This window comes from Theropithecus gelada, chromosome 7b, assembly GCF_003255815.1.
Source record: "Theropithecus gelada isolate Dixy chromosome 7b, Tgel_1.0, whole genome shotgun sequence".
Lineage (NCBI taxonomy): Eukaryota > Metazoa > Chordata > Mammalia > Primates > Cercopithecidae > Theropithecus > Theropithecus gelada.
The window spans coordinates 36073016-36085266 of record NC_037675.1 but is presented as its reverse complement, the minus strand read 5'-3'; the positions used below and the strand labels follow the sequence as shown (position 1 = coordinate 36085266).

The 12251-nt window shown below is 43.9% G+C and overlaps 1 protein-coding gene across 6 annotated transcripts in view; it reads right to left on the bottom strand.

The window, feature by feature from the left end:
- The window catches only part of FAM177A1 (family with sequence similarity 177 member A1), a 41189-nt gene that overhangs the window by 27180 nt on the left and 1758 nt on the right, over positions 1 to 12251 (bottom strand). Inside the window, exons 1-3 of one of the 6 annotated variants that reach the window (XM_025392357.1) lie at positions 11989 to 12167; positions 11770 to 11890; positions 4475 to 4648 (exon numbers count right to left, since the gene is read on the bottom strand). In XM_025392357.1, the coding sequence (XP_025248142.1) occupies positions 4475 to 4648; positions 11770 to 11862 (267 nt within the window). In that variant the 5' untranslated portion in view covers positions 11863 to 11890; positions 11989 to 12167. Of the gene's footprint in view, positions 1 to 4474; positions 4649 to 11313; positions 12168 to 12251 lie in introns of those variants that run through there. The other 5 variants (XM_025392360.1, XM_025392359.1, XM_025392361.1 and 2 more) reach the window with 5 other exon arrangements.

The following is a 12251-nucleotide window of genomic DNA, read 5'->3' as shown; positions in this document are numbered from 1 at the left end:
TATCACAACAAAATACTACTATATGCCAATAAATTAGATAACAGATAAAATGGACAAATTCCTAGAAAGACACAAACTCATACACAACTGACTCAAGAAGAAACAATCTTAATAGCCCTATAGCAAGTGAAGAGACTGAATTAGCAATCAAAAAAACTACCCACAAAGAAAAGTCAAGGAGGCTTCACAGCTGAAGTCTTGTGAACATTTAAAAAATAATTAAGGCTGGGCACGGTGGCTCACACCTGTAATCCTAGCACTTTGGGAGGCTGAGGCGGGCGATCATTTGAGCTCAGGAATTCAAGACCAGCCTGACCAACATATTGAAACCCCATCTCTACTAAAAATACAAAAAAAAGTAGCCAGATGTTGTGGCATGTGCCTGTTGTCCCAGCTACTCGGTAGCCTGAAGCAGGAGAATTGCCTGAACCCAGAAGGCAGAGGTTGCAGTGAGCCAAAATCTCACCACTGCACTCCAGCCTGGGTCACAGAGTGAGACTCTATCTCAAAAAATAAAAATAAAAAAATAAAAAATAAAAAATAATTGGCCAGGCGCAGTGACTTACGCCTGTAATCCCAGCACTTTGAGAAGCTAAGGTGGACAGATCACTTGAGGTCAAGAAAGACCAGCCTGGCCAACATAGTGAAAACATGTCTCTACTAAAAATACAAAATTTAGCTGGGTGTGGTGGGGCGTTCCTATAGTCCCAGCTACTCGGGAGGCTGAGGCAGAAGAATTGCCTGAACCGGGGTGGCAGAGGTTTCAGTGAGCCGAGATCGCGCCACTGCACTCCAGCCTGGGTGACAAAGCCAGACTCCATCTCAAAAAATAAAAATAAAACAAACAAATAAATAAATAACCTAATCAAAATAAGCAAAGGAAGATATACAAACGACCAATATGAAAGGATGCTCAACATCAATGACTATCAAGGAAATGTAAATCAAAACCACAATGAAATAACACATTCACTAGGATTACTAAAATCAAGAAGATACATAGCCCAAGGCACAAGAGAACAAAAAATAAAAAGACACATAATAACAAGTGATGTTGAATATGTGGAGAAACCATTATCCTTACACACTGCTGGTAGGAATTTAAAATAGTGTAGCCACTTTGGAAAACAGTCTGGCAGTTCCGCAAATATTTAAACATAGAGTCAGAGCTGGGTGTAGCGGCTCATGCCTGTAATCCCAGCACTTTGGCAGGCTGAGGCAGGAGTTCCAGACCAGCTTAACCACATGGTGAAACTGCATCTCTACTAAAAAAATACAAAAATTAGCCAGGCATGGAGGTGTATGCCTGCAATCCCTCCTACTTGGAAGGCTGAGGTACGAGAACTGCTTAAACTCAGGAGGCAGAGGCTTCGATGAGCCACGACTGTGCCACTCACTGCACTCCAGCCTGAGTGACAGAGACCCTGTCTCAAAAAAAAAAAAAAAGAGTTATTACATGACCCAGCAATTCTAGTCCTAGTTATGTACCCCTAAAAAATGAAAATATACATCCACACAAAACCCAGTACAAGACTGTTCATAGCAGCATTACTCATAATAACTCATAAAAGGCAGAAACAAGCCAGACACAGTGGCTCACACCTATAATCCCAGCACTTTGGGAGGCCAAAGTGGGTGGATCACTTGAGGTCAGGAGTTCGAGACCAGCCTGACCAACATGGTGAAACCCTGTCTCTACTAAAAGTACAAAAAATTAGCCAGGCATGGTGGCAGGTGCCTGTAATCCCAGCTACTCATAGGGAGGCTGAGGTAGGAGAATCACTTGAACCTGGGAGGTGGAGGCTGCAGTGAGCCAAGATCATGCCACTGCACTCCAGCCTGGGCAACAGAGTTAGACTTGTCCCAAAAAAAAGGCGAAAACAACCTAAATATCCAATAGCTACAAATGGATAAATAAAATGTATAATATATCCATATAATGGCTTACTTGACCATAAAAAGGAACGAAGTACTGACACATACTATAATATAAATGAATCTTAAAAACATTATAAGTAAGAGACCACAGATGAGTCCATTCATATAAAGTAGGAAAATCTATGGACAGAAAGTAGATTAGCGGTGGCAGGTGGGATGGAGGGATAAGGGGTGATAGCTAAAAGGTATGTGGTATCTTTTTATTTACTTATCTTTCACTTATTCTGATTAGGAACCTCAAGTTTCCTTTTGAGGTGGTGTAAATTTACTAAAATTGACTATGGCAACGGTTGTGCTATATTTATCCACACATAATTAATCTGTGAATAATTAAAATCACTACATTGTAAAATATAAATGGTTGAATTATACAGTATGTAAACTGTATCTCAATAAAGGTTTAAAAAAGGTCTTTAGTAAAGTAATAGATACATTCTTTTTATAACTGTGTTTATTCTGCTTCTATGTAAATATAGGCCACCTTTTGAGACAATGACTTTTAAAAACATAAGCAAATACACACAAATATATATAGATAAACATGAATTAACCCTTCAAAGTAATTAAAAAGAAGACATTTATTCCAACAATTCTTCCATTGCATGAAATACCTCTTTAATATTCTACCTGCATTTGGAATTACCTTCAGAGTATACTGTACAATCCTTTGAATTTTTTTGTGTAGAAAATCTGCTTCTTTTTTTTTTTTTTGAGATGGAGTTTCACTCTTGTTGACCAGGCTGGTACAATGGTATAATCTCGGCTCACTGAAATCTCTGCTTCCCGGGTTGAAGCGATTCTCCTGGCTCAGCCTCCGGAGTAGCTGGGATTACAGGTGGCTGCCATCACGCCTGCCTAATTTTTTACATTTTTAGTAGAAACAGGGTTTCACCATGTTGGTCAGGCTGGTCTTGAACTGCTGATCTCAGGTGACCCACCCACCTTGGCCTCCCAAAGTGCTGCGATTACAGGCGTGAGCCACTGCTTTTGGCCTGCTGGTCATTTTTTATTTTGTATTTATTTTTTATTTTTGAGACCGAGTTTCGCTCTTGTTGCCCAGGCTGGAGTGCAATGGCGCGATCTCGGCTCACTGCAACCTCCGCCTCCCGGGTTCAAGTGATTCTTCTGCCTCAGCCTCCCGAGTAGCTGGGATTACAGGCATGTGCCACCAGGCCTGGCTAATTTTTTTGTATTTTTAATAGAGATGGGGTTTCTCCATGTTGGTCAGGCTGGTCTTGAACTCCCGACCTCAGGTGATCTGCCCGACTCGGCCTCCCAAAGCGCTAGGGTTATAGGCATGAGCCACCGCGCCAGGCATGATTTTCTAACAGCCAAATATTTAAAGCCAATTCTGATGAAAATGAATAACATTTTTAAAGTCAAATATAAATAATTCTCTATGCTGTTACTATGCTTAATTTTCTTTATAGCACTTTTCTTAGCCTGGTAATTATAGTACGTATTTATTTATTGCCTGTCTTCTCACTAGTATATGAGAGCAGAAATTTATATCACTCACTGCTATATCACCAGCGCCTAAAATAGTACCTGTTAGAAAGTCAGTAAATATGTGATTACCTGGACTCTCAAAATAATTACTCGAAGGGTATTTCTTTATAAACAAATAAAAATTTCTTTATAAATATATAGCTAGTCTCATAATTTTATAGTCACATCTGGCATAATTTAGAAATTCTCCAAGTCAGTTGATAAGGCACACAAAGTTCAGAAAGGTATACTCCTATCTTCCAATCAAAACTTGAGGCAAAATTTTGTTTTGTTTTGTTTTGTTTTTGTTGCCCAGGCTGGAGTGCAGTGGCGTGACCTCGGTTCACTGCAAGCTCCGCCTCCCAGGTTCATGCCATTCTCCTGTTAAGGCAATATTTTAAAAAGCTGACAACTCCCTAAGTTTTGGGTGGAAACTATCATGGTAGTACAGTCCTTAAATCAAAGGAACTGGGATTCAAGCACTCAATTTAGTAAGATAAATATTTTTTTGAGACAGAGTCTCGCTCTGTCCCCCAGGCTGGCGTGCAATGATGCGATATTGGTTCACTGCAACCTCCACCTCCCAGATTCAAGTAATTCTCCTGCCTCTGCCTCCCAAGTAGCTGGGATTACAGATGTCCGCCAATACGTCCAGCTACTTTTTTGTATTTTTAGTAGAGATGGCATTTTGCCATGGTTGCCAGGCTGTTCTCAAACTCCTGACCTCAGGTGATCCACCAGCCTCGACCTCCCAAAGTGCTGGGATTACAGGTGTCAGCCACTACGCCCGGCTGATCAATCTTAAATCTACCCATATTAACAAAGTACTCTGACACTGAAAAACAAGCTGTTTCAGGCTACTGAAATGCTGGAAATATTTCCATCCATATCATGTAAAAATATTATTTTCTATCAAAATCACCATACATAATTTTATAAGAATATAGTTGATTTAAACCTCAAAAGGTCCCTTCCACTCAATGTTTAGGGAAAAAAAAATAAATCAAACAAAGCCCACTGAGGAAAGAATCATCAATATCAAACCTACCGGATCAACAGAAGGCAAAACATCTTTCTTCTCCAGGCCATCAACTTCATCTTCATCTGTGCTGTATTCTTCCATCGTTTCGCCACTAACAAAGTGGATGACTCTCCTTGGGACTTTCTTCTTTTTTCCTATGACTCCCAGTTCTACATTTTCAAAGCCTCTTTCGTTACTCATCTATATCGACAATATTTTAAGAAAACGAGAGTTTCAAGTGAGATTAATTTTCTTTCATTACATGTGAAAAACTTTTGGTAAGTTTATTGTAGTAAAGAAACAAACAAATCTTTAAGCAGTTTTGGTTTGTTTTGAGACAGGGTCTCATTCTGTTGCCCAGGCTGGAGTACAGTGGCGAGACTATGGCAGACCAAATAAAACCCATTTGTAAACCAAATCTGGAAAGCAGATTATCAGTGTTCTATCTCTGAACTTCCAGATGTCTTGGCCAGTAATACATATGTAACAAAAGAGATTTCTGATAGTAAAAAGATTTCACAAGTTCTTAAAACTATAGTAGTCTGTGGAATTTTTTTTTCTCCCAGACAGGGTCTGGCAGTTGCCTAGGCTAGAGTGCAGTGGTGCAATCATGGCTCACTGCAATCTCAAATTCCTGGCCTCAGGTGATCCTTCCACGTTCACCTCCTGAGTACCTGGGACTATAGGAGTGTACCACCACACTTGGCTACTTTTTTTTTCTATAGAGACAGTGTCTGGCTATGTTGCCCAGGTTGGTCTCCAACTACTGGCCTTAAGCAATCCTCCCACCTCAGCCTCCCGAAGTTTTAGGATTACAGGCATGAGTAACTGTGCCTGAGCTGGAATTCTAATACAAATTTTACTCCTATATATTTATACTATATATATATGTGTGTGTGTATATATGTGTATATATGTATATGTGTGTGTGTGTATGTATATATATATAGTGGGAAATGGTGAAGACCTTCTTTTCATTGTCCTCTTGCCTCAAGTTTAAACTCCTAAGAAAACTGCCTGAAGTTTAAACTTCCAGATTTCAAAAAGGTACACTACACGCAATTGTGAAGAAAACTCTGGCAACAGTGGTTACCCCATGGATAGAAACTAAGATGGGGGAGAAGGAGCAGGCAAGGGAGTAGTCAAAGGAGGGCTTTTATTCTTTTTGCATATATAGGACTACAGTACTGTCATGATTAGAGTCTATGTTCGTAGAATTCTCTAGGATAGTCCAGAGTACAAACATTTTGTTCTCTATAAAGATTCTTATGGTTATAAGCAAACATAATTTAAACCCATGACTACTGTTCAACCACTGGAAAAGCTCTTTGAATAGCTGTTGCAAAGAAAGGATTATACTGATAAAAATAGTGAACTCGTACTGCCCAGTTATGCAAGTATAAGCTACTTTATTTTTATACATTGTTTTCTCTTAAGAAAGGACTTAAGAGAAATTTTTATACATTGTTTTCTCTTTAGAAAGAAAAAACAATTTTTATACATTGTTTTCTCTTAAGAAAGTCCTTTCTAGGAAGGACTTCTAAGGTCCTTCTTAGAAAACAGGTATGATTCTTCTCTGCCTTTTACCTCCCAAAGCTAAGTTTAGTAGCCAGGATCTGAACTGCAGATCATGAAAATTTGGTAACAGGCCAGGCGTAGTAGCTCACACCTGTAATCCCAGCACTTTGGGAGGCTGAGGCAGGAGGATCACACGAGGTCAGGAGTTCCAGACCAGGCTGGCCAACATGGCAAAACCCCACCTTTACTAAAAATACAAAAATCAGCTAGGCATGGTGGTACACATCTGTAATTCCAGCTACTTGGGAGGCTGAGGCATGAGAATCACTTGAACCCAGGAGGTGGAGGCTACAGTGAGCCGAGATCGCACCACTGCACTCCAGCCTGGGCAACAAAGTCAGACTGTCTCAAAAAAAATAAAAATAAGGCTGGATGCTGTGACTCAGGCCTATAATGGCAGCAATTTGGAGGGCTAAGGCAGGTGGATAACCTGATGTCAGGAGTTGGAGACCAGCCCGGCCAACATGGTGAAACCCTGTCTCCACTAAAAAAGCAAAAATTAGCTGGGCATGGTGGCACGCACCTGTAGTCCCAGCTACTCGGGAAGCTGAGGAAGGAGAATCACTTGAACCCAGGAGGTGGAGGTCATAGTGAGCTGAGATTGTGCCACTGCACTCCAGTCTGGGTGACAGAGCAAGACTCCATCTCAAAAAATAAAAATAATAAATAAACTATCTGAAAAAATAAAATTTGGTAACATAGCCTATCTATGTATTAACATGGAAAAAAGTCACAATTCTCTCTAGCCTGTCCTGAGGGTTCAAACAAATCCCAGCCCTTAACAAGGGAAGATCAGGCCATTTATTGTGTCCATGAAAAAAATAAACAAGTAGTTCACCCAGGACACCTTTCTTCTACCCACCCCCAACCCCCACCAGTTCCCAGGCACTGATAGCCATCCCTACCCAGTCTCATGTTTCCCCTTGAGATAAAATTTGGCTATGGTTGTCCTGACATCAACGTTTCCTTTTGGACCATGACTCTGCTTTTTGGATCCCTTAATTTCCTATGCAAAGGAAAGATAGATGAGCTAAGTTACATCTCCAGTCATCCTACTAACTGGATGGATCTAATGTCAATGCAACAGCTCCAGTCAGTGAATAGAGAGCTCAGATCCTTCACAATATAACACCATGCCCCACCCTATCCCATCCCCAGGACAGAAGAGGCTTCTCACTGTTCCCTCTAGCAATCTCTCATTGGCTTAATTTTTTCCTTCTATGACACAGACAAAGGAAAGGATGTCAGTGCTCAAAAAGCTTCAGATTTTAGAGTATTCAGATTAGGGATAATGATTCCAACCTCTACGTGGGAGGTGGGGGTGGAGAGCAATGAAGGAAGCACTAACAGGTAAAACGAACCAGAAAATCATTTGGTACAAAATTCCCAATAATTATATTTTTTAAATATTTTTCTTTTTATTTTTCAAACATCAACTTGAACCAGAAATCCAATAATTACAAATAATAGTTACATCGTGGCTGGGCACGGTGGCTTACGCCTGTAATCCCAGCACTTTGGGAGACCAAGGCGAGCAGACAACTTGAGGTCAGGAGTGAGACCACCCTGGCTAACATGGTGAAACCCCATGTCTACTAAAAAAAATAAAAAATTAGCCGGGCGTGGTGGAGCGTGCCTATAATCCCAGCTACACAGGAGGCTGAGGCAGGAGAATCACTTGAACCTGGGAGGCGGAGGTTGCAGTGAGCCAAGATCCCGCCACACACTTCACCCTGAGCAACAGAGTGAAATTCTGTCTCAAAAAACAAAAAAAGTTACACTGTGAATTTTCCAAATGCTTCATTTTATAAATCTGCAAGTAAGAAAATTTTCACTGCCAATTATGCAAATTCCATAACGAACTCCAAAGATCTGAAAGATAGTTTCATAACACCAGGAAATTATGAGGTACCATGTCAATTAACATTTTACTCCATTTTATAGTTAACCAAACTATAAATGTGCTTATCTTTATTCTCAGGATCTGTTTTTTTCTTTTTTGAAAAGGGGTCTTGCTCTGTCATCCAGGCTGGAGTGCAGCGGCATGATCTTGGCTCAGTGCAACCTCTACCTCCTGGGTTTCAGCGATTCTCCTGCCTCAGCCTCCCAAGTAGCTGGGTCTACAGGTGTGAGCCACAATGCCCAGCTAATTTTTGTATAGTAGAGATGGGAGTTTCATCATGTTAGCCAGGCTAGTCTCCAACTCCTGACCTCAAGTGATCCACTCACCTCAGCCTTCCAAAGTGCTGGGATTATAGGCGTGAGCCACCCCACCCAGCCCAGGATCTGGTTTTAATGGCAATTTTTTTAATATACTCCCACGGCACCCAGACTTCTTTAAAACACATACTAGACTTGGAATTTATTCTTTGTCATCTTCCCCAAGTAGGCTATTAGCAACATGGGGGGTAGGTACTGTTATATCTTTCAGCCTAGAGTTCCTGGCACATTAACAGGAACTTGGTAACAGAGGTGCTTGGTAACAGAGGTGCCAAATAAATCAATCACTGAGTGGTACTGAAATTTTAACTCTTTTAAAAACACTGAGGCTGAGATTCTGGTTAAAAGTCTATTCAGAGAAGCTGCTGGATACAATGTCACAACAGAAGGCCAGGCGCGGTGGCTCATGTCTGTAATCCCAGCACTTTGGGAGGCCGAGGCGGCAGGTGAATCCGAGGTCAGGAGTTCAAGACCAGCCTGACCAAGATGGTGAAACCCCCACCTCCACTAAAAATACAAAAATTAGCCGGACGTGGTGGCATGCGCCTGTAATCCCAGCTACTCAGGAGGCTGAGGCAGGAGAATTGCATGAACCCGGGAGGCGGAGGTCTCAGTGAGTCGAGATCACGCCACTGCACTCCAGCCTGGGCCACAGAGTGAGACTCCGTCTTAAAAACAAAAAAACAAAAACAAAAAAAGAATGTCACAACAGGTACTGGATGGCTTGTTTGGAGGCCTAATTCTAGATCCTGTCTCCTATCTCTTACTCCCTTTCCCTACATTGCACTAGGGATTTCTCAGTTCTGCCAAACTTGGGAAGACAGTGGCCTGTCCCTCCCCTGAGATGTCCACTTCACTGGCTTCTTCCCTCTTACTGTGCTCAACCCCCTGGGCATAGAACTGGAGTTCCCAAAGATGATTCTGATTCAGGAATGTGAATCCAAAAGCACAAATGGCAAATGAGAAAACGGAACTCATTGGTGTTTAACGAGAAATAAGAGATATGTAATATTTAATAATATATATAAGAAATATATAATATTGAATGATAAAATTCCAGAGAGACTACACCAAAACTTAATAATTACCTTTGGGGAATGACAACATGAAGAAAGGGTGGTGGTGGGGTATTCTTGTGCATTTTTATCTTTTGTTCTACAGCCTTCTTTACTGTTTAAGTAGTTATTTGTTAACCAAGAATGTGAAAACAACATAATATCACTAACCCAAATCCAAGAGCCTCTCACTTCAAACAACACTTAGCTGGTACGTAAGTACACGTGTGTTTACTTTGCTATTAGATCCAGGGTGGAGGTAGTGATTTTAAAAAAAACAATTCTAGTAACAACAGGAAAAATCAAACTGAAAAACATACGAAGCGTCGTGGACTCAAAGGTTAAGTGTAAGTGTACTTGCCAACAACAGGTCTCAACTCAACTGAAAATGACGTGGCTTCCTTATCAATTCATGTTTTCCCCTGAATCCCTTCTTAAGTAGGAGGGAAGAAACAAATTCCATGTAGAGTCTGGTATGTGGGAAAGTTGTGTTTTTTGTTTTGGGTTTTTGGTTTTTAGTTTTTTATTTAAGAGATGGGTTCTTGCTCTGTTGCCCAGGCTGGATAAGCTTTTGTTAATGCAAACGACATCTTATACTAGAAGAGACACACAGAGATATACTCACAGTTTGGGGGAAATGTCTTACTAACATTCAGGTACTTAGTCTCAAAAACGAAGCTACTGAAAAAGCTTCATACTCATGGAGGATGGGAAGAGTTACATACATGAGCAACTCAAGGTTTTTGTTGTTTTTTTTTTTTGAGACGGAGTCTTAGCTCTGTTTCCAGGCTGGAGTGCAGTGGCGGGATCTCGCCTCACTGCAACCTCCACCTCCCAGGTTCAAGCGATTCTCCTGCCTCAGCCTCCCGAGTAGCTGGGACTACAGGCAAGCGCCATCACGCCAGGCTAATTTTTGTATTTTTAGTACAGGCAGGGTTTCACCGTGTTGGCCAGACTGGTCTCGAACTGACCTCAGGTGATCCACCTGCCTCAGCCTCCCAAAGTGTCTTTTTGTCTAATACTGAAAAGTTGAAGACTTAACTCTCTAAACCAGCGCTAGCGACATGTGGCTAATGAGCACTTGAAATGTGGTCAGCCAGAACTGCGCTACGTGTAAAATGTACTCAAGATTTAAAAGACTTAGAAAACCCTCCAAAAGAGAATGCAAATACTTCATTAGTAACTTTTTTTTTTTTTTTTTGAGACGGAGTCTCGCTCTGTCGCCCAGGCTGGAGTGCAGTGCCCAGATCTCAGCTCACTGCAAGCTCCGCCTCCCGGGTTTACGCCATTCTCCCGCCTCAGCCTCCCAAGTAGCTGGGACTACAGGCACCCGCCACCTCTCCCGGCTAGTGTTTTGTATTTTTTTTAGTAGAGACGGGGTTTCACCGTGTTAGCCAGGATGGTCTCAATCTCCTGACCTCGTGATCCACCCATCTCGGCCTCCCAAAGTGCTGGGATTACAGGCTTGAGCCACCGCGCCCGGCCCATTAGTAACTTTCATAGGGGCCAGGCGCGGTGGCTCACGCCTGTAATCCCAGCACTTTGGGAGTCCGAGGCTGGCGGATCACGAGGTCAGGAGATCTAGACCATCCTGGCTAACACGGTGAAACCACGTCTCTACTAAAAATACAAAAAAGTTAGCCGGGCGAGGTGGCGGGCGCCTGTAGTCCCAGCTGCTCCGGAGGCTGAGGCAGAAGAATGGCGTGAACCCGGGAGGCTGAGCTTGCAATGAGCCGAGATCGTGCCACTGCACTTCAGCCCGGGAGAGTGTGAGACTCCGTCTCAAAAAATAAATAAATAAATAAATAACTTTCATAGTAATTATAGCTTGAAATTTTTGATAAATTAGATTAAGATATGCTATTAAAATTAATATCGGTTTCACTTTTTTTAAAACGTGGCTACTGGAAAATTTGAAATCACAATTTTCAACGCAGCTTGCATTCTATTTCTGTTGGACAGCGCAGCACGGAACCTTAGTTGCCTCGGGGGTGAAATGGGGATAACACCCACCTCGAGCGGTTACTGTAAGGATTCAGTGAATTAAGGCCGGTAAACGTTTGGCATATGCCAAGCAAAGGGCAGATGCCAAGACAGGCGCTCGCACTAGAAGAGACTGAGAAGTGGCTGAAGCCGCCCTCACCTGGCTTCCAGCTACTGCAAGGACGGCCTTTCGGGGACACGCCTTCCTTCTTCCTCTGGTAGACCAGAAGCTGGACTATCACCCCCGGAACCCAAGGCCGCCCCAGAGTCTGCTGTGCTGCCAGCCAAGTGGTTGGTGAGTGAGTGGGAGGCCGCTCCTTCCCACAAGCTGGTCTCACTGAGCAGAAACAGGGGTGCAGGGAGGAGGAACTCCAAAACGGGGTCGGCCTGCTCGGAGGACGGCCGGGCAGGCCAAAAGAGCGGCCCGCGGAGAAGGCAAGGAGGCAGCTCGGCTCCCCGGACGCCAGCGTCGGCGGCCCCACCTACCTGCCCCGCAGATTCCCCAAAAGCCGCGGCGGCCGCAACTCCCGAAGGTGCGACGGCTTCTCGTTCCACACGGCCCACTGGCTCCTGGTCCATCGTCGTTGCCACCACAGGGCTGCTGGCGCTGGCGAGAAAGAGGGTAATGGCCGATAAGCCCACTTCCATCCTCGGCCTCCCCGCCCAGTCGCTGGCCGAGCCCGGCTGTCTGGAACTGGGACTCACCGCAGCGCCCGCCTCGCGCCGCGCCCAGCCAAGTCTCTGGGAAAGGTACTCACGGGCCTTGAGGGGTGGGGCCGGCCTGAGGGGTGGGGCCGGCCCGCGCCTCGCCTAGCCTGCCTGGCCTCGCTCCCCGAGACCTGGCCGACTGCAGTCTGGGAGGCGCAACTACCGGCTCGCGCGGGGCGGCGCGGGGCGGGGCGGGGCGGCGCGGGGCGGGGCGGGGCGGCGCCGGGCGGCGGCGCGGTCGGAAGAGGGGTAAGAGGGAC